This window comes from Aulonocara sp. 'chitande type north' Nkhata Bay, linkage group LG18 (assembly GCF_057382095.1).
Source record: "Aulonocara sp. 'chitande type north' Nkhata Bay isolate Kocher_YH1m ecotype deep benthic linkage group LG18, A_spYH_male_GT1.1, whole genome shotgun sequence".
In the NCBI taxonomy this organism is placed as follows: domain Eukaryota; kingdom Metazoa; phylum Chordata; class Actinopteri; order Cichliformes; family Cichlidae; genus Aulonocara; species Aulonocara sp. 'chitande type north' Nkhata Bay.
The window spans coordinates 14,967,881-14,990,959 of NC_141361.1; the positions used below are offsets into that span (position 1 = coordinate 14,967,881).

Below are 23,079 nucleotides of genomic sequence, written 5' to 3' on the forward strand. Positions count from 1 at the left end.
GTACGCAATAGGGCAGGAGTTACTCCACTTGCCTCTGGTTACTGTTGAACTTTTGGACTCAGACTGCAGAAAAGAAAAATCACAGCACGCACATAACTGCATTCATTTAGAAATTTTATTTCATACAAACAAGACCATAAGCCACATGTTAGCTTCATTAGGCCTGATTTTTTATTTTTTTTTTTACTTCTTCTTACAGTTGATTTTGTTCTTCAAACCACATTTCTATTCAAATGAAACACAGCATACATTTAATGCATTTTCTGCTGGTCGGACACAAATACCAAGCATTACATCCAAACAAAAACGGAACAAAACTTAAGTCACACAACAGCTCATACACGTTATAAGAAAAAAACAAAAAGGCATCAAAGAAGAATGTGATGGTCAGCATATATACTCATTCAAACGTTTATTTACCACATATCCCAGGATCAGAGAAGATGAAGTGTGATTCTTTCACACAAGATGCTTTACTTTCATAGAAAGAATGGAATTTCTTGTTGATTTTAAGATAGATCTATTTGACTTCACCACTTTGCAGAGAACAAGCAAACAAATCAAAGCGGGGCACACTGTATTCATCAAAACAAAAAAAAAGAAAAAAAAGAAATCAGCAGTGCACGTAGCTGTCACCATAAATTGTGCTTATTTTTATGAAATGATCTTGGCTGCTCCTGCTTTTTTAGTCCACACTGGCATACACAGTCAGTTACACTTGCATTGGAGATATGATCCATCTGACCAAAACTCCTTTCCTAAAATCATACATAGATAATGCCGGGGAAGTGCCTTAAACACTTCCTGTACAGTCAAGTATTTCCTGTTTATCTCCAAAAAACAGTTTATCCTCCTCTGGTCACCAGAGGCACGGGAATCAGGCTTTTCTGTCTCTCACGCTCTCAAGCACACACATTAAGGGGTAGCTCTGATATTACCTTGCTGCCTGTTACCCCAAATTATCATCATTTTCCTCTGCCTTAAAAACATACACACAAAAAAAGCTACTTGAAACAAACTAAGCTTCTCAAAACTCACTAATAGACAAATTTCAGATTAACTGAATAGTCAAGAAGGTAAAACTCAAACTCTTTATGCTCAAACGCTGCAGTAATTGCATACTCTGGTCTACTGTCTACTTAGACTGTCGGTGAAGTGCATGTGGGTGGGAGATGTGCTGAGTTGTAAGTCTTGAGTTTCTGGGTGCAACTTTGACAAAGTGTGCTGGATAAAGCCACCGAGGGAACCTAAGCAAAGGGTGCAGGATGCTGCCACCCCAACAGCAGCAGCACTCTGTGATTAGGTACACACACACACTACCATCATCCTGAAGTCCATCCTACGGAGGACCTCACAAAGCAATATCCTTCATTTTAAGCTCTTCTCAAATTTGCTTATATCCACTGTTCCATCTCAAGCATCCTCTCTCACATTTACACACATCTGGTAATACTACAGACTCTGAGGTTTTGCTCAGGAATGTCTACGTGCCTTACATGTTGAAAAATTCACTGTTAATAAAAGAAATACAGGCTTGTTGCTGGAGACATGACCAAAGAAAGCTTGTACAAGGCCTAGCAGTTACTGTTAAGTGCATGTTAGTCTGTGATCAGCCTCACAAAAATACTAATCTGAAATATTGCATTGGTGATCAATTATCTTTTCAGACAAGCAAAGGCCTCACAATAGAAATCAATAACTTAAATACATTGATCATCATAAATAATGACTCCATTGTTAACTAAACACACGTGATTTGCCAGAGCTTGCATAACAGAACAAACATATTAAAACAACAGCAAGACAATACACCATGAAGCTGCTTCATTTTTTTAAGTCACAGCAAACTGTGCATCCTCACATACTTGGTGAAAGCATATCCGAGGTACGACCTTGGATATTAACAGTACCAAACATGGCTCGCTGTGTAGCGGCCATATGAAATCTGTTGCACAGTCAGGCAAGAGTCAGGAACGAGAGGACAACTGAACACTTACTGTGGCGAGTTCCTGAAATCTAACGGCTGTGGACGGTTCTGTGTTTGTGTTATTCTGTTATTTGCCAACCTCTATCACGACTGTATTTTTAGAACAGAATAAAGCCTCCAATTAAAGGCTGGTTACTTGCTTCTGGGCAAACACAGCACCTACAGTAAAATATGACTGCCGCATAACAACTGCCCAGTGTTAATTGCCTGTCCTGTTTTAATTAAATGTGTGCCTTTTCCATTTAAAACATTACGTTTCACTTCTTCGGGGCGTTTCTTAAATTACTTCTGCTCAGCTCGGAATCTAGCTCCTCGTGAGGGACTTCTGCCTGCGTCGTTTATGGCTTTCTACAAGTTTACAAGTTTACCGAGATACTAGCTGGATCTTCAACTGCCAAGTCTGTACAAGAACATGGACTAGAAAGTTATCACTGGGCAGGATGCCTTCACACAGAGGCATACGTGGAGTGTCTCTGTGAAATAAACGCTAAGTTATCACTCATCAGGATTTACTGTTCCGATAATCTCCACTCATCTCTCAAGTAAATACAGTTTACCAACTTTTCTGAGTTCATGGTTACTGTGTCTGTGTGTTGTGTAAGTCTAATTAGCAGAGCAGGAACAGTTCTGGTTCCACTTCACATGTATTTAGGAGGTGCATTCAGGTGCACAGTTCATTTGAATGTTAATGTATAGCTGGGTATCAATACACACCGACTCAGAGCAGTTCATCTGGATTGATTTCTGGTATTGGCTGTCTCCAGTAACAGAAAGAGCTGTACTCTGGCATTACAAAGGCCTCGTTCTGCTCTTTGCTCAGCAAAGGGAACACGTGCTCCACCAGCTCACTCAGTCTGCCATAGCTGCGAAGGGGGAAAAAAACGAAACCAGAGAAACAGAGTGAGCAAGAGAACGGATACAATATATAAATCTTAAAAAATATATACACTCTAGGTATTTAGTGATGAACAAAAAATAAAGAAAAACAAATATTTAAAAAATGGATTTTAGATTTGAAATACGTTAAAATGTATTGATCAATCTAAATACAGAAAGAACAAAAAACACAGGCCACCTGAGGAAAACATTGCAGACTAGAATCAATTTTAAGGTGTGTTTCTGGCCAGCTCTCTTTTTATTTCTGTTTTGTTCTCCATCAGATCCTGTGGGAAATATCTGTCGCTTGAGCTGCTAAAAGCACCACTATGTTCCCTAGTTTTTCTCTAATTTTGTCTGTTTTGCTTGCTGCAGGGTACAAAAGACTCTGTGACTGTAGGCTTTTATTCTTTTTACAGTAATGTGAGAGTGAAGGAAACAGTAATGGCTGGAAAAGCAAAACAAGAAAATAAAGAAAACAGAAAAACGTTCAATGATAGCAACGTCCTATACTTCCTGCTGGGGATTTTTGCTACGAAAGACAAACACAGACCATTAATGTACTTACGAGGACTTGTTGCCCTTGGTCTGCTCCTGGATCAGCTCTCCCTTTGGGTTAACTGTGAAAATTCTGCACACTGGAACGCCGACTTCCTTATAGGCAAACACATCCTGTATGAAGACATAAAGATTAAAGGCTCAATCTTCCCTCTAAAATACGACTGCTTCAAAGTTTAAGTTACGTTTTTTAAATGTTTCCGTTTATAAGCACAGCACAAGCTTTTATTTTGAGTTGGGATTAATTACAAACACATAAACCCCATTTTGCTTCCTCTAAGACAAAGCATGCGAATGAACCTGTCATTTACAGGCTGAAAAATTACTGACAGAGCTGTTAACAGCCATCTGAGAACACTCTTGATTATGTAATGTTCGGAAAGTAGCCTCTCATACATAATACATAATAAACTGAAATGACCACGTTAATAACATTAACCACAGATTTCCTGTTTGTGTTCCACCTAATGCATGTAATGGCAGTAAATTTCTGGAGTAAATGTTTTTGGTTGGCCAGAGGAAGAGTGAGTGTGTGGCTGTGTCTTATTTTTTTGTTTAGGGGAGAGACCGAGGCAGACTGGGCTTTGATAGCTGACCCTTCATGTGACTGTTAGTGTTTATGCAGCTGAAGACGGGATGCTGTGCCCGACTTGAGCTCTCGTCCACAGATGAAGTCACTCGCGATCACACTCTGACAATGACCTCAGCTCAGGTTCAGCCCAGTACTTATTTCACACATTCATGTCTGCTAACTCAAAGTGTCTGCCAAAGTGTCATGTTGCTCTTGCAATGAATTACAACTGCATCAACCTCTGAAAAGCGCACTTTTAAAAAAACAAAACAAACCAAAAAAACCCCCAAAAAAACAAGCACTCTAATGTCGGGAAGTCTGACATCTTCAAACATGCATTAACTCACATTAGCTCTATTCCCAAAGGCGGCATAAAATGGCTGCTTGTTATGCTGGAACAGGTTCTTGATGTCTGTAAGGCATTCAATCTTGAAGATCTCTGGTTTCTTCTCGATGACCTCTCTGAAGCAAACAGACAGTTTTATTAGAGGGCATACACATCCTTCCCGTGTGTCCAGTTTGAGTTAGAGGTAATTTGATCAAACATATTTCGTTTATCTCAAACCCGTTTCTCCGACTGTTTTTAGATAAGAATTTGTTTATAAATGACTTTTGTCCTCTTTACAAATCGTGTAATAGCACGGCCTAAATCCAAATGCATTTCAGCAATTTCTGTTTAAAATTATGACTCAAAACAAATACACAGATGGTAGGGGTGTTTCTAATTTAAGCAAATTAAAACAAGAGGGACACATAAATAATGCAAATATCTACAAGTGTTTGCACCACACAACTATCAGCAATGCTGCAGGTTGCTATGCTGAGACACTAGCCATTCTGAACAGGTTTCAAGGTCACACAAAAACCCTGCTATGTGATTAACACACTGAATAAAAGAAATCAACATTTTCAAGGGAACCATTAACAACACAGGAAAGTTTTACTTGTTCTGTGAAAGTGAGAAAAGGATACTTGCTTTAGCTGTATTAACATTTGGATAATATCTGACATACAAGGCATAACAAGCAAGTATCACAAGAGTATTTAATTGTTTAATTAACATTATATTAACACAGTCATAATTCACTGAAACCAGTGTTGCTGGGAAACATGTTTGATGGGAGAAATACCGAAAGGGGTCATTTTAAAATCATGTAACTGTTAAAATAAAATCACATCAGTTAGTTTGGAACTTTTTCTAAAGTCATTTTATTCATCATACAGTGAATTTTGGGGTGTGTGGGATTAAATTATTGATTGATTTCCCCCCCCAAATGTAAAACAACAATTGCAGCATGCCTGGTTGCTTAGCAGCACATCTTACATACTCAAACTTTAACATGAAGGTTACTGTATCATGAGTTAGCTAGAGGAGGCTGACAGATGAACATGTGTGGGAGACAGTAGGTGGATCTAATAGGTCATTCTGATGATGCTCTTCTACAATAATTAAAATATTATGATGTGTCAGCAATTGTATTTTTGTTGTAGTCTTGTTTATTAGTAGACTCTGAAATATATTTTACCTTTACAACCAGGAAGGAAATAATTTCAATAATTTGTGAAACTCCTCTAAAACTGAACCTTAAATATTTATTTTGTCAAATATATTTAAATTTAGAAAAATGAGTCAAAAATAGACGTTCTGCTGCAAGATGTCTCAAATGATCCCACATTATCAAAAAAATATAGAAAGCTAGCAGCCTCCTTCTGGATCTCCTCACCACTTCAACAAAAGAATCATTCACACAAATCATGTCTCTAAAATGCAAATGAGACTGTGACAGCAACGGGGAAATAAAGAGAATAGAATAATCCAAAACAGAGAAAATGCTGGCCATGAGCGTACTTTAGAGAAGTGACGGCACTAATACCAACACAGTTAATGCCTTTTAGATAGGAATTCATGAACTTGAGTTTGCTGTAGACTTAATAACCATGGCATATGAAAGACTTATTATAAAGAACGAGGCTCGGGAGAGTGGGGACGATTTTGAGACTGAGAATAGGGTTTTTAAAGTGAAACTAACTTTGTAGAGAAAAAAAAAAGATTTAAGGGTGAAAAATATGGGGTGGTTTGAAAACAACATTAATATCTGGGGATAAGGAGGATTTAAATTAAATCATTTAATGTATATAATGAGCTTCATGATACCGAGACTGGTAACCATTTAGAGCTTATATTACCTGTGGAAAGCAGAGAAGAGGCTGCTGGGAGAGAGCATGAGAGGTCCTCGGGGTAGGATGGTGCCTCCATCATTGACCCACTGTAAGTAACCTCTTGTCATGTCCGCCATGCCGATTGCCCGGGCTGAGCAGTACAAGAACTTGTAGCCATTTCTGCGAATGGGAAGAGCAGTGCTCATTAATAATTGTTCATTATCATGACCTTAATGGCAACTACTAAGATTAGCACTTAAATTGGATGAGTTATTTTGATTGCGCTCATAATGTGGAGAAGTCACAACAATTCAATTAAAAAAAAAAAAAAGAAAATCTTGCAGAGGAAACTTTTTATTTACTACCAAAACCAATACCCAGACTCACTACAGCTGACTTCATTCATGCAATACATTTTCTATTTTTTCAGATTTAAGTATAAAAATAAAACCAGAAAACGAAAGGGCTGGTTTAATGGTGTTTTTACTTTCTGCAATAATTCTGCCTAAACTACAGTTAAACTTACTGAGTCATCCACCTCAGAGCTCCCCACGCAAACACTGGGAGGAAATATCAACTCCACAAAGAGCCGATTGGGAATCAACCCCAGACAGTCCTAACCACTGACCAACCATTCATGCGTCTTCCATAATTAATCAGTGTTGCTGTGCACTTACTCAGCTACAGAGTGGTAGAGCTTGGCAATCCCCTGGTGGGTCCAGTCCTTCCCCAACTGTGGAAGTATCTGTCCAAATACATCTGACCTAAAACATTTAAACACATACAAAAATATCAATATCACTGACTATAAGATAGAAATAAATCAAACAGCCACATCAAGTAGAGAAAGAGAAAGCAGAGTACTGACTGTTCAAAAGAGGTCACATAAAGCACGATAACACCGTTTTATCATAAATATAGAACATTATGGGCTGTTCTCCACTAACGAGCATTACTGGCCTATAGGGGAGAAACAGTCTCACCCTCAGCTGGCTGTGTGTCCTTACAGACTGAAATGTAAATGTCCTCATTATAGTCCCTGTGCTCTTTACCCTGTTAGCCAAAGAAAGCAGCATGTCAGGGGTTGGCCTAAAGGGTCACAGAGATAATAAGCTGCAGTCAATTTGGAGCCGTTTGATGTCGACCACCAATGAACTTCAGGGTGGGCGTCAGGAAGGCAGCAGGCATCAGTTTTGTTTCAGAAGAGATATGACTAGCTTTAAAGTAATTGACAGAGCGTGAAACAAATAGAACTGGATTACAGGCTTCATATATGCCATTTGTGAATGACTTAAATGTGTCCATGGTAGTGAAGCTACTCTGAGCTGGAATCTTATTTTAAGCTTTTGTTCCTTTTTAAATTAACCGAACAATATTATGCAACAATTTAATCTTGTGTTCATTTACCTGCTCCCCACCTTATTTGGTGGATAATAAATAAGGAGCTGTATTTAAAGTATGCAGGCAGTTTATAGAAACACTTGAACACTGCACTATAGATTCCATCTTGGTAGCATAATAATTAGTTTTAGTGCAAAAATGGAGGTTTCCATGGCGAGTTTGCAACAGATGGCTTTAAGTGTTTTAACTATAAAATTAGATCCACATTTTATTACAAGAACTGAAACAGGATGCAACAAAAGATCTATCTAAATGTCGCTTCACTGATTGCTTCCCACCTATATGTTAAAATCAATATTTGTACACATTATTTTTAATTGTCGTTAAAGGATGCAACTAAGGTAGAGCACCCAAGGGAAATTCCTTCTAATAAGGTTTTCTTATTACTGTATATGTACAGGAAAATGTAATTGGATGCTACAATAACTGACTGATTTACTGCCCTGTCTATTACTGTCCATAATTAACATAGCAGCTAGCTTGCTATTACAACTGTGTTCTGTAATATGATTTTCTGAGTGACTGGAAGGCCATACTTTGTGATGGTGCCATCAATGTCAGAGATAATGACTTTGTCGTCCCAGTTCCACAGGTAGATTGTACCCTCACAGCGGCATGTGCCTTGGTATTGAGTGGTGATGCTAAATGTCACATCATTTGGCCCCTGCTTGAGTTTCAGACTAGCCTGGAAAAACAAACAAAAAAATGAGATATATATATATTTTTTTTTTTTCAACAGCACACGCATTACTCTCTGGCATCATTTTCTTGCCACAGTACAATGACCATCTACAGATCTTTAGAGCCCCCTACAGACTACAAATGGAGCAAACACTAGTTGCAGTTCATAGTTAGCCAGCAGAGGGAGCACAAAACAGCCAAATAAAAACACTTGAGACACAAATCTCATTAAGAACTCAGCAAAAAAATAAGCTGATCTTCTGACAATCAGACACTTTTATATTTGAAATTAAATAATATTTTATGACATTTATAACAAATCCAGAGAAAGCTTTGTCAATGTGAGAAAGGAAAAGGTGTAAAATGAACTTACAATCTGATCAGAGGAAAGCCGTAGTGACTTTCTGTATGTGTGTGGGCTGGGATGGTGCTGACCATCCACTGGCTGCAGTCTCTCTTGACAGGATGCTGCGCTCACCTCCTTGGACTCTTCATCACTGGATGAGTCTCTTGCTTTAGGCCTACAGTGCAGTAACCATAGATATGGTAGTCAATTATCACAGACAAGTGGAAAAACATGTTTCAGAAAGATTCGACCTGAAGATCCTTAGATGTATAAATAAATTCAATGTTATCTTAGTTACATTATTAATATTCTTCCTCATTAAACCAAAATATAAGCTCCTCCCTATGTATAATAATAATATAGTTTTTGATTTTCTGGTATCACATACGTTAAGGCCAGCTTCTCCTGAGATGTGGAGGGTCCTTCCTCTCCCGAATGTGGTTCCTCCTTAGTTTCGAGCTTAGTCTCCGACTGGACGAAGTAGGCAGAAAAATAAAATTCCCAATTAGCCAAGTTTAAAAAATATCTATATGAAAACAGGACACTGCCCATGAAGAGGGAACAGAAACTAACTGCAGATACCACCTCAAATTTTGTTTTGTTCACTTGTACTAACAACATGCACACCTGCTTGATTGTGCTATCCGCCCTCTTACGCCAGAACCACCAGCGGCCTGACTTCTTTGGCATTTTCTCCTTCACCCAGGCCTCCTCTGTAGCCTGCCATAAAAAGGAAAACAAATACATTTAATGATGAGATAGCTGCCAGCTGACAATGAGTGAATGAACAATACAAAGAGTAAAGAATTAAACACACGTTACCTTTGGTAAATTCTTCTGAAATGCTTGAAGGCTTAGAATCAAAGGTGCAGCTAGGGTCCAGTTATAATATCTGAAGACAAAGACAATTACCAATGTGTAATCCTGACCATACGTTTGAAATGTTTCTCTAGTGCATTTCCAATGTGAAGTAAAAACAGTTACATACCTATTTCCTATCCTTACTACCAGGTTGGGGTTGTCTATAATTGCTGGATTTTCAGCAAATTCATGATAGGTAATGATATGCTCCATAAACCTTTCTGGAAATGAACAGGGGAGAAGAAGACTAATTAAAGACAGCTGATGAAAAGGTCAGTGGTGGTGAGAAATAACATCTTAGTAGACATAAAGGTCAGGAAACTTTTTCTTCTGATAACCCCAGAGAGCTTCTAAAGCCTAAATCCCAAAGGATTAATATAACCTAGAGACCTCTAACAGTTTGTAATGACTGCGGAAGTAGTCTGTGATCATCGTTTGTAATGCAATAAATGCAGGGCAAATTAACAACAACATTTAACCAAATATGGACATCCTGTTATGATATTAGTCCAGAGGAAATGAGCATGTTCTTGCTTTTTTGTTCTTCTTTCCCCTTAAAGAATTATGTTGTTATCTTTAAAATGAATGAGAGAAATGGCAGGACTCTCATATTTAAAAAAAAAAAAAAAAAAAATGTGCATAAAAATAGCATAAGATAGAAGCATGTTGACTCGGATGACCAACGTTTTTTCTGCTGTTTAACAAGGTTATGACATCATATTCAGAGATGAAGACACATTTCCTGAAGAGTTAAAGTACATGTTAATTTGATGAGAGGGAAAGTACTTCTGGGTACGACATTTACACATCTGAACAAATATGTATCTGAGAACAGCTTCCTCTAACAGTAGCTGGACACTTTATGTGGCTAATCCAGAAGGTGCAACAAAGTTAGCTGAATGTTTACTGGCTTAAGACAAAAATGTTCACTTTATGATACATTTTGTTGTGAGTGTCATGCTCGTGTACCTTTGGATATTTCAGCATTTTCTGTCAGGCCTCCACACAGAGAAAGAGTAACATCAGGGAGGTCACTAGTTGAGTCAGAGAGACACTCTGTCCCGCTGTCAGCTGCAGCACTACCCACCGACTGTGGGGACTGTGAACCAGAGTGCATCTCAGAGTCAATCCAGTGCTTAGCAGCTGCCTCAGTCTCACTGGAGAAAAGAGAAGGAGAAGAAAAGGGTTACAACATGTCATGATACTGGTCTTTCAGGCTGTCAGTGACACTTCAGAGGAGAAATCGCTTTGGCTTTTATTTTATAATTACAAAGGTTAAGTAATTAGGCAGATCTTTAACCATCATACCTCTTAGGAAAATATCGTGCAGCAACATCAGGTTCAAGTACATTCAAGTCATCTAAGTAGATATCCTCAGGACCCTGATGCTGGCTCCTCTTCGGAACACCTACATACAATATATTTACAAATTACAAACTCATAACCAAGACAAGCCTTAAAAAAGCACCAATCTGCAGCCACCTAACATACCTTTCTTCTTTGATGGTGAATCTGTCTGCTGGTTACTGGAAGAGGTGGAGGTTGCTATGCTTGATTGCAGGATATCAAGGGGTTCTGTAGGGGCTTCCGGACTAACAGATGATATGGTGCTAACAGACGATATTGGAATCACAGGTGTTACAGTGGTGACAGGGGTGCGTGGCTCGGGCTTGACAATGTTACACACTGAAGAGTAGGTGGCATCGCCTTTTTCAACCTCGGTCTCATTCTCCATGGCCTCCGAGCTGAGGATGACACGGAAATGGGTGCTTTCTGATGGGGTGATGGTCACTTTTTTCAGTGGTTCTGATTTCTCCTTCTTGGTGACCTAAAAAAATTGGACGTAATGTTATTGTGATGATGAGTCAACTGGCAATGGTTTGAACTCCACTGGGAAGAAGTGCTCACCCTTGTGGTTTCTGGAAATTCTCCCCATGTCCACTGCATGTGAGACTCAGCTCTGAGCAAACTCTCTGAAGGCCTCATCACCAGTTCTGAGTCACTCTTTGGGGTAAAGGCCTGAGACAAGCTATGGCTGCAGGGGTGTAAAAAGAAATGCCAAGTATTAGTAAAACAGGTGCTACTTACACGTCTGTGCTATCTTTGCTAACGACTTTCGGTTCATGTCAGCACATACCCATCACCAGCTGGCCAGTCCCCATCAGACATTGGATAACCATCAAGGCTGTGTCTGGCTGCGGGTAATTTAGGGTCAATGTCACGCACTGTAGTCACTGAAGGTGATCTAAATTCAGAGTGCAGAAGAAGCATAATAATTAACTGATCTCTTCACACAAATCTGGCTAGAAGCGTTGAATAAACATACCTTGATACATGAACTGTAGTTTCCTCGTCAGAGCTGAGATCCATTTCAAAGATCTCCTCATTTTGCCCAGTACTAGACATAGCAGCAGTGGTAGCAGCGGGTGCATTAGCAGCAACAGCATTACCAGTAGTGACTGACGGCGGGGTCAGTTCCTCTCTACGGGGGTCTCCTTTGTGCTTCTTTCTCCGTCTTTTCTTCTTTTTTGTGGCCACAGTGCTTGGAGCAGGAGGTTCAGGAGGGTCCTCTGGGTCGGCGGGGTCATCTTCCAGATCTTTTGGTGCCCTGTGCTCCACCTCTGAGATCCAGAACAGGTGACTCTCGGTGGGGATTGGGGAGGTGGCCAAATGGGCAGGAACAATCTGCTGAAATAGGAAAGCAGGACATGAGGATTAAGATATGTTTAAACAAGGATAATCGTAGTTTGAAACACAATATTGACTCAGGTCCTGCAGAATAAGGTAGAAGTCACTGCTGAGATGTCACAATAGCAGCCTGAGCAAAGGTTAACTATGCAATATGGTGGAGTAATCACTTCTTCCTACAAACACTGCCCTACATTTCTACTTCAAGAATGCTGTTAAGCAAAGGCAAGACTGTTGTTGTGTTGGGTCAACGAAAGCAAAGTGAAAGATGTTTTGAAAACATGTCTGAAGTTTCATTTCTTTTTTTCAACATGAAATATTTCATGACTTTGCTACATTAAAACTCAAAACAAGACTGCACAAAAAGGAGAATGAACAAATTATATATCTGGAAAAATGTCTCAATGAAACTTTGTGTCATTAGCCTTTAGCAGTTTTGTTACTTTATTTATTTATTTTAATTATGCTTATGGCTTACATTTTGTTGCTCAGCTTCCTGCACAAAAAAGGCCTCTCCATTGTCACCAAGCTTCATATGCAGGTCTACAGGCTCTCCATTCACTTCGATGTCGATCTGGAAAGAAGACACATAATTCCCTTTCGAACATGTGCTCCTCTCTTATTAGTCTGACATCTTCTGAACAATTTGTCACTTTTATCTGAATGAGCTTCCTGCTCACTTTCCTATAAAAGTCACGAGTAACAATTGTGCTTTACTTTTAACATGGCAAAAGCTTCAACAGCATGAAGGCACATTAACTGACAGACATGTACAGGACCATGGCTTACTGACTTAAGACACTCTCTCGTGCTTTTGACATTGTCATCTCACTATCTCAGTGTGGCTTTTGAATATGCCCACAGATTGATTAACTCGCTCTCTCTGTTACAGTCTTCATGAAGATTATGTGATAAACATTAACATAAAGTGACCGGTGTCTAAATGCCAACACTTTAACAGACTGAAGAAGCCAGCAATGTTAAGTATGCAATTTTTGAAGAGGGCTGTATTGGCACTGCTGTTCAAATGTAAAAACTGCCAATGCAATAGTACAGAACAGAAAATAAAATAGGACACTGACACTGAAAACAGTTATTCATTGACGTCAATCACCCTGTGTATCAACCAATAAAAATCTTACATTACCCTTTTTAGTTGACTTTTAAAAAAAAATTTAAAAAACCCCATCACACTGGTTGTTTTATTATACTTCCATTATTTTGCAAGATCACATACATGGTCTGTATGCACTCAGAGACCCATCTTCCTCCAGAGCCTTTAAAAAACCTAATAAGCGTATGGGTCTTCTGGGCTTGCTTTCTGTGGAGCCTGCCAACAGAACAAGGCCATTCATGTTTGCCAGATAAACCCCAGTGGACCAGGGGGCCATTCAGAAATTTGACACCGAAAACAAAAAACAAAACAAAAAAGAAAAAACAGGTCACGTCTGGCAGAGACTACAGGAGGAGACAGACTCTGACTCACAAGTGCTCTGCAACTTGAAACCAAATCATCAATATTAATTTACAACCAATGGCTGTAGAAATAATCAGTTTTTCTCCCTCTTGTGCTATCCGTCTGGTTGTACATTTGATGCTGTCCTTTACTGTTGCTGTGGGTTCTCTACAGCCTCAAGATTTAATTTCACCCCTTCAGGGGTGCTGGAGGAAATTTATGTGTGGTAGTGGCTGGTAATTTCAATGCCCAATTAATAATGAGCTAGAATAAATGAGGGTCCTCTTCAGCTGTTCACAGTGTGTGACAGGTTACATGCACTTGAATAGCTGAGATGTGGATTTGCCAACACTGTGCTCCATCACTGGAATGATTGCGAGGCACGCCCACTTACAAATGCTTGAATTAAGGCAGGATATTAAGATGTTTTGGGGTTTGGTTTTTTTTGCTTTGTTAAACACAAGTCTATTTCACTCTTGACGTTCACTTTTCAGATTAGAAGAACAGGAAAATAATATGTGTAAGTGCACTTAATTAACATCTCTAATGTTTTTAGAAACCACATAGTACTTGAAAAACTTTTCTGGTTGCCAACCAAAGTGACTGATGTACGGGAACAGACACACTATCAGCAGCCAAATTTTAATTAGTATTTGGCAAACAGTTATAGCTGAATTCCCACTCATAATTCTCTAAAATATCTGCATGTCAGTACCAAATACCACACAATTTATTGCATTTATCGCAAAAGCACAAGGCGCTAATAACTGATCTCAGGGACAGACATAACTGTTTGTTACACAACAGCCCCTGTTCAGGCCTCCTTCACGTTTCCTCCCTCTCCCACACATAGAAGTTGTAAAGCTGCTGTTGCCATAGAAACCACTCATTCATTCCTCCCCTTTAAGCCCATCGGGATTCTGGGTAGGTGGTGAGACAGTGTCAGTTCCCCCCGCAAATCATTATCCACTCCGGTTCACCAGCAAGTAAATAAGCTCTCTAAGCTAGTGCATAACATAACCATACTAAGAAGTACAGCTGCAGCTATCGATTATTTTAGTAATCGAGTCATCTATCAATTATTCCATCGAGTAACTGATTAGAAATACCTTTGTCTTATTATCGAGATATATTCAAAAGTGAAAAATAAATAAGAGAAAAAAATCTAATTGGTTTCCAGTTTGTTTGTTTTTTGTTTCATCTGCCATCTGCTTCACTTGTCAAAAAAAACAAAAACAAAATTTAATATGACACCTAAATACAAAGAATTTGTTTTTGGTTTTTCAAATAATACATTTTCTTAAATGCAAAAAAATTTAAATACTCAAATAAGAGGCATAAAACTAAGGATTTAAAAAAAATATATATCTTTAGTCTGTCTTCTTGGAATGCTTTATGAGTTTTTATACATGTTTCTGCGTGTTTTGAGTCTGCAAGTTAATGAGTAAGTTTGTGTCTGCAAGCCTTTAAAGGAGAATGTGGTGGCTGTAATGAAGAGAAGCGAGTATATCAGCATTCTGAAGTTTGACCAGTGTGTTGATGCAAAGTTTTTGTGTTGCTGAAAATAAGATGATGGTGATGGTGCAGACATTAATGATATTAAAGATGATTCACCGTTTTTAAATATTACTGCAATTCATTGAGACACTATTTTATATGTATTCACTTGTGAATAAATGTTATAAAAATCTTGAAATAAACGTGGTGTAGTACACACCATGCCCCCCCTTTATACTCTCTCCTGTTCGCTTCCATGTAAAAACATGGAAGCGAACATGTAAAACATGGAAGCCCTTAGTCTTCAGCAAGATATATAATTGAACTATTCTGGAATCAGACTACGTTAACAGTTCCTCTGCATTTTTTTAATGTAGCCTTACTTCTGGAAACCTACTGCAGATTTTTCATTGCGTGAAACAAACGACGGTCGATGGAGTTGCTACAAAGTTTGCTTTTCTTCACATCAAGAGTTTGTTGATCAGATGCTTTGTCAATGACCCCCCCCCCCCCTCTAGTTTTTTCCCCAGGAAAGGCATTAATGTTGATCTCAGGAATATCACTGCTGTTTATGATTTTCTTTTTCTCAACAGAGCTCACGTCTCGTTAATAGCTCCGCCTCTTTGCTCTTTGCCGTGTGTAAAAAGACTCCTAGTTTAACTATCCCAGCTTCATCATCACTAGTGTTGTGTTATCAGTGCATACCGGCTTAACTTCCTTAAACTTTTTTTATTCACACGCTGCTCATAAATACTTTTGTATTACACAAATGTTTTCAGTCGTAAATGTGGGTGGATCGCTCGGGTTTGCGTTTCCATGGTAACAATGGCGCGCTACAATCATCGAAGCAAAGAATTTGTATTGAGACTTTTTTTATAATCTGATTATTCGTAATACTCAATACCAATCCTACTAAAAATAGATGTTAAGACAAGTTCACCATTCTTACTTGTGTTATGGAACAAACACTTAAAATAAATACATCATATATTCCATCCATTACCAATTTCTTGCTGAATACCAACATTTTTTTAAACTTAATATAACCCTATAAACTGAAAAAACCTCAATAACATAGACATAACAGTGAGCCATAGCATTTGCATCTACATCTCCCTACTACAATACACTAATACACTCAACCTACTCTCCCTGCTATAAGGCCAATGTAGAGGTGCTACAAAAAGTGAGAAGTGGACTCAAGTGCTCATCATCCATGATTAATTGGATCGGGTCTCCCAGGCAAGATGATATAGTAACAAATACCATCAATGAGGGAGAACAGCCCAGAGCATCCCGTCTATGTTGAGCAAACATAAAAGATTTCCCTGAATGATTCATAGCCTGTGATTTCGATGCTCAGTATTTGTTAATTACCCACACTGGGATTGGAGAGTCATATGCTTTTTTTGATCCCAGTGTGGAGGAGCTTTGTTCAGGGGAGGACATTATGACTGTGTCCTGGGGGAGATGTCCTTAACGCCATTTTGCGCATGATGGAATTGATATGAAACGCATTCCATCGATTAAATAGGTTGGCATCTTTTCATCCACACTTTTAATTGAATTAAATATAGTTACATTTTTTTAAGCCTTTGCATTGAACTTCCACATTAGCAAAACCTCATTGATCAGTTTGAAAAATGAATATTATAATCAGGAGCAGAGAACATTTTTAATATCCAATGTTAATCCAATGTTAAAACTTGGTACATATATTACCCACAATGCAACTCAACCACCAACAGTTCAGTCAAGTGATTTGGGCGTGTTGTGGGGAAACAAAACACAAAAACTTGGTGATATAGAAACATGCTTTCAGACCAATTTTTGATATTTGATGTTTGACACGTCTTTATATGAATCTATCTATATAAATATATGAGCTTTGTATATGAATCGATGTAAGCTTAATGCTTTGACACATCAGTGAAAGAAAAAACAAAACAAAAAAACTCACCACTTTCTCTTTGGAGCGCAGCACGCCCAGCTTACCAAAGCGCACATGGAATGGCGAGCACTGGTAGGTGCCATCTCTCTGACGGACAACCACAACATCGATGCAGCCTGACAATGTGGCCTGGTTAATGCCCTTATACAGTTCTTTGACAGTCACCAGAACCTGACCTGCTAGCTGGCCAACGTAGTTCATGGTGTCTGCCTGTACAGAGAAAAACAAAAACAAAAAAAACTAATATTAACAGAGTAAATAGAAGCTAAAGGCATTGTTATTCAGCAAGAGTCCAGAAGACACAACCACTTATGAAATCTACAAATATTCCACTTGAAAGCTCCCTCCCTTCCTGCTTACCCTGTGGTGTCTGTTTATCTCCTGACCTCCATACAGACTGCTAGAGTTATACTGTTGTCCTATAACTGGCCATTGTCCCACGTGAACAACATTAGACAGAGGAAGGCTGCTATGGAAGCAGTTGACTTCCTGTTTACATCCATTAAACACTACTGTCAAAATCAAATCAAAAACTAAAACCACATTTCTGTGGCTTTAATATGAGCAGGATTAATGCTGTACATTTTGTCATAATGCTTTTAATCATCTGGAATAAGCAATTTGCAGGACTGTAAATTCCTTAACAAGCAAAGTGCTCAGTTTACTTGACCAAAGAAAAAGTACACAGGGCAGGGCTATCGTTGCATAATTACAAAAACTTTCCTTGGTGCACTATGGCCTCTTTACTGAACTAGATTATTTGTCCTCGATTGTCCTCTGCGACACAGAGTGTGTGTAACGATTAACTTAAACATGACTTTGGTTTGCCTGGGTCAGGGTCTAGTTTACTGGGGCCTGTAAACACATTGCCTCACTGACTTCATTGGGTTTACATAACCTGACATGTTCTGTCTTACACTAACCTTTTGTTCTGAATCTAGTCATGAGAGCAGTGATGGAGGGTGTGGAGGGGGGTAAGGGGGTAGAGAATAGGGACATTTGTGCAAGGGTGGCATCATGGAATATGGCAAACAACTGTGGTATATTCATTCGGAGTAGGATGATGAGTAGAGAGTATATGCACAGCGTATTCACTTTAAACCATAATCAGACAGGCAAACAGGACACTTTAGCAGCTATCACAGCCACCACAAAGTTCAAAGAGCAGTAGAAAGTTCAGATCATTTGATACCAGCAGGAATCCAAGAAACAAGAAGCTCCGCGTTCGCGTTTCCTCGAACTTCACCCCAAATTTGTACACAGTGACAATGTGAAAAACAGGTCAACTACACTCTGTTGGGATAATCGCATAAATATAGTAACAACCAGGGTTTACACACCTGACATATTTTCAGTACAGATTGTATGACTGAAGCGTTAGGTATGTGTTTATAATATGAAGGACCAGTGAACCTATATTTTTGTGTATGACACTTAAAAATACAATACACTTTAGCTCCAGCACCATCTTTCATATTACAGGTTAAAGGTACAAATGTGGTATGCCGATTTTTGTGTCTTTATCTACTTTCTCCATCTCTAGAAACTAAGAACTTTTACCAAAATAACACTTTAAAGAGATTTACAGTACTGTAGATATTTAACTTTCACTTTTATTTCGGTGTCAGAAAGTCAGAGTACACGTACACCGTGTCTATTGGACTGATGTAGGATTAACACTGAGCAAATTATCACGGGATCATTTGGAAAATGTGCGGCAAATGCTTCAACCTGCTTCTACACATTTATTTTTCCTTCTTTCAGGGTCAGCCCAGAAGTAGGGCAATGCAAAAGTAGACTACAGTCAGAAATTAAACAGGACGGCTCGGTATTTTAGATGACACATAATTAGCACAGGTGATGAAAGACTCATGAGCCAATCTGTACTATTTTGACTGGATCACAATGCTATATTTGTCCCCCTCACTGCCCACTTCTTTTAACGTCAAATTACAAATCAAGGCAATCATGTGTGAAACTATTAGGCTTAGTTACAGTAACAAGCCAACAAACCAAGCAACCTGACAAAACCAAACAATAGAAGATGACTAACTGCCTATTTGGCCCTCTAGTTTCAGGCCCAAGCTGTGACTAACCAGAAAACCTGCCAGTACTGACTCACCAGGAACCAAGATGACCTCTGAGAGGATGGCTCATCCTGTTCACTGTTGTCTGTGTTGTCTTCTGTGTTGCTTCCCAGGAGCTCCCTGTTCCCCCAAGATCTCGGTCTCTTCATCACCATTAACAGAGCGTCAGCTCCAGCCTTATTCACCTCAGGACTAGACTAGCACCAATGTTTTCCTCTCTCAGATTATGGTGATAATATCCCCCTGTCATCCTGAATCAAATCTCAAATAAGGTCCACCTAATCACCTTGCAATGACCCTCCCAGGAGTAAATACAGATACACTACCTGAAGCCAGCTGCGGTTGTGTAATAGTAATAAAGATTGTCATTTTTCTTTTATTCTCTGCAGAATATGAACATATGCTTGTCCAGTCAGCTGACATGGCAGTAAGGGTTTAGCCAATGGGACGGCTTCTTTGGACTTGTGGTTTATAGCTGATAAGAGAATGCTAATTTCTGTGAACAGCTATGCAATGTTTTCCCCTGATAAGAGTAGGCAAAACCAAACAGCAATCCCCAGCAAGATGTTCTTTTACAGTCAGTCACGTATACCTGTCAGGTTCATTGCTGCAGGTGTTTGTTATTGTAGATGGCTCATCGAAAGTAGGACAATAAGTACACTGGACTTCAATATGTTGATTTCTTTGTTGCCAGTTGTCACATGAGCTCAGAAAACAGATGGAATTTTTTTAAACAGCACCAATATCATAATCTTTGCACACTAAAACAAATAAATAAGTAATAAATCCGATAGAGCGGTACACTGATGAGACTATAGTTCAAGCCATGATGAACACGTTTTTATCATCAGGAGGTTCTCTCTAGTTTGGCTTCCAGCATTCGCTCCTAAAATGAGCATAAAGCATGAGGCTCTTCCAAAGAGGTCTCAGCCCCACTGTCCCATCTGCTAAGCTTTTTGTAAACATGACCAAAGAAAACACAGGCCCACTGAGTTGAGGGCTGTGGGCTCTTCCTCCCCCTGTGCTAGGATCTGTTCTGTGTTCAAGAATTTAACAACAGCCATTCGGAAAATAAATGAGTACTTTCTCTTAGTGATAAAACATGGAGAAAAATTATATGTGCCATTTAACAAATAAGAAATCTTTAAATTACAAACTCGAGCAATTAAGAATTACAAGCACAGACATGTTGTATTATGGTCTACTCCACAATTATGGCTTTCATCTGGAATGATCTAGTCAACATTTGCTTTGACTGGGTAACAAAAGGAATCAGTTCTGCTAGACCACACAAAGTTCATGTTACACACTTTCAAGTATTAAGTTACACAAAACCAGCCTGCTCATTATGTGCAACATAAACCAAACCCCACAGAGTGCCAAGCTGCACTTTTACACGAGAAAAGGAGATTTTTTTTGGTCACAATCAAAGTGTAGTTCATTATTTTCCAGTGAATTGCAAAATCCCTGTGAATTTGACAATACACAAAGCACAAGTGGTCAAAGTACCAACACTAATTCTATCCGGAAGATTGAACGCTTTCAAAATGTTTTCTTCTCTTAAGTGTAGACGATAACCAACACACACAGAAACATGTTCATTCAAAGTTATTTTGCATTTATAGTCTATGGTCCGGTAAACTTGTATTGTGTTACATATAAGGGAACTGAGAACTAGTTAGAAATTATCCAATCTACTGGAAGCAGAAGCATCTGAGCTTATTTTTCATTGCAAAGTAGTGAAGTCACACTACAGTGTGGCAGTGTGCAACAGTGGAGTAACTGCATACCTGAGTCACATGAAATACTTTATATGTCTTTTGTTTCTACAGTGTGTCCAGACTCTGATCTGAAACAGTGTTGAGATTGTAAATGAATGCAAACATACTTTTCCACCCTGAAGAAAATTGAACAGGAGTTAATAATGGAATCAATAAAGAATCTGAGTTGTGGCCAAAACTAAACTAAGCATCTGCATTAAAAGAAAAATACTTATAAAACCTGATTCTAATGTTTAGACTGTTTTAATTTAAAAGCTACAAACTATAACCTCAAATTGACCATTAATGTAACTAAGATTTTGCCCTTCAAATAGTTTCAGTAACCGAACATTTATGAAAATAAGGTTATTTGCAAGATTTATGTCAGATTGTATCTTGAATTTCTAATATTACCTGTAACTCAGAATGACTAAATAAGAGTATTGGTATGGGTTTTTCTAATATTACACATTTAAATTAAAACGTTGGGGGAGAAAAGTGTTGTCTCTAAGTTGATTGGTACCAAGATTCTGGTTACTAGTGTTTTCAAAGGCCACCCACAAGCAGGTGTTTTCTTATGTGAGGAGTCAGCTTACAAGCCAACGCTAAATACAAAACATGAGTTTATGCGATACACAAGCTTGCTCCAACGTTAGTCAGTTGAGTCATTCCGTTTTAATCTCAGCCTGAGCTGTTATAGCTATAAAAATGCTAATTTTGAAGATTAAAGCTGGTGTATGGCTTGACATACGTCCCGAGTACATACATACTTCGATGTCATTGCGGAAATAAATGAAAAGCGAAACCATAAATCTTAGTTGTTTTGTACAACCGTGCTTTAACTGGTACAAATCCAAGCTATAAACAGTGGGTGAAAATAGTACATGGGAGGAAAAAATGAATGGAGACGGAGCTCTGTCAGCTAGCTGCTTGCCAGCTTGTTAACCCTCAGCTAGCCACCGTGTTATCGCTGGGTTTACGTTACCGTAACAGCAAACGGTGAAACACGAGTCACTCACTAGGTCACCGCTTTCAAATGGAAAGTCAATATATTTCTGCATTATGTGATAAATACATTCACAGTCCGGTCTTTTTGGTGTTTTAATTAAATGAATCCACAGCAGCTTAAAACTGTTAGCAAGGTTAGGTGCTAGCTATGGTTAGCCGAAGGCAGATTCAGATAATAAGATGTTAAAAGCAGCTGCGAACCGCTTTGACAGGGCTCGAAATAATTTTATCACTAAACCCTTACCTTCTGGTTGCGGGATGCTGCCGATGAAGGACGTTATGGTTTCTTCACTCAGTCCCCATATCTGTACCCGTGAAACTCCTCAGAAGCCTTCTGACGTGTCTGGACCACCGTGACCGACTGGTGGTGGCTGCCAGCAGAGAGCTGAAGTTGATGGGACAGGGAGCCGCACAGCGGCGGTGCACTCACACAGCTGGTGGGATACTTTCGGTTTGTCTGTGCCGTACATAAATTCATTCACTATACTTGCAGCCAAAATTACAGCCCCTGCAGTGTATTTAATACTATAACTTATGTACAGTTATTATCATAATAAGGTTTGTATCTAGGTAAAAGTTAACTTTTCTCCCTCCTAACGACCTTTCAGGAACTGGGTTACACACAATGACAACAGGTTCTTTTCATTTGACCATCATCAATCTCACAAGTGCTCTGCAACTTGAAACCAAATCATCAATATTAATTTACAACCAATGGCTGTAGAAATAATCAGTTTTTCTCCCTCTTGTGCTATCCGTCTGGTTGTACATTTGATGCTGTCCTTTACTGTTGCTGTGGGTTCTCTACAGCCTCAAGATTTAATTTCACCCCTTCAGGGGTGCTGGAGGAAATTTATGTGTGGTAGTGGCTGGTAATTTCAATGCCCAATTAATAATGAGCTAGAATAAATGAGGGTCCTCTTCAGCTGTTCACAGTGTGTGACAGGTTACATGCACTTGAATAGCTGAGATGTGGATTTGCCAACACTGTGCTCCATCACTGGAATGATTGCGAGGCACGCCCACTTACAAATGCTTGAATTAAGGCAGGATATTAAGATGTTTTGGGGTTTGGTTTTTTTTGCTTTGTTAAACACAAGTCTATTTCACTCTTGACGTTCACTTTTCAGATTAGAAGAACAGGAAAATAATATGTGTAAGTGCACTTAATTAACATCTCTAATGTTTTTA

General features: G+C 38.9%; 1 protein-coding gene across 3 annotated transcripts; it reads right to left on the minus strand.

Moving 5' to 3' along the window:
* Positions 1-97: 97 nt before the first annotated feature.
* On the minus strand, positions 98-22,613 carry lpin2 (lipin 2). Of its 3 annotated transcripts, none has more exons than XM_086270542.1 (20): positions 22,133-22,613; positions 17,043-17,243; positions 12,608-12,703; positions 11,768-12,129; positions 11,579-11,686; positions 11,350-11,476; positions 10,933-11,269; positions 10,750-10,849; positions 10,411-10,598; positions 9,569-9,662; positions 9,403-9,472; positions 9,208-9,300; positions 8,969-9,051; positions 8,608-8,755; positions 8,090-8,238; positions 6,830-6,916; positions 6,180-6,332; positions 4,340-4,454; positions 3,432-3,535; positions 98-2,850 (listed from the first exon to the last, which is right to left on the minus strand). In XM_086270542.1, the coding sequence occupies exons 2-20, from the start codon at positions 17,232-17,234 to the stop codon at positions 2,706-2,708; spliced, it is 2,751 nt and encodes a 916-aa protein (XP_086126668.1). In that variant the 5' UTR covers positions 17,235-17,243; positions 22,133-22,613; the 3' UTR covers positions 98-2,705. The 3 variants fall into 3 exon arrangements, with proteins under 3 accessions (XP_086126668.1, XP_086126667.1, XP_086126666.1); XM_086270541.1 differs by lacking the exon at positions 22,133-22,613 and adding an exon at positions 19,156-19,476 and having other exon boundaries at positions 11,768-12,126; XM_086270540.1 differs by lacking the exon at positions 22,133-22,613 and adding an exon at positions 19,156-19,476.
* Between the last annotated feature and the right edge of the window lie 466 nt (positions 22,614-23,079).

Coding starts and splice junctions, on each gene's coding strand:
- lpin2 (XM_086270540.1), bottom strand. CDS start 19,275: ATGGTGATGAAGAGACCGAGATCTTGGGGGAACAGGGAGCTCCTGGGA. Junction 9,663..10,410: donor AAATGCTGAAATATCCAAAG/GTACACGAGCAT, acceptor GTTCATTTCCAG/AAAGGTTTATGGAGCATATC. Junction 8,239..8,607: donor GGCTTTCCTCTGATCAGATT/GTAAGTTCATTT, acceptor TTGTTTTTCCAG/GCTAGTCTGAAACTCAAGCA.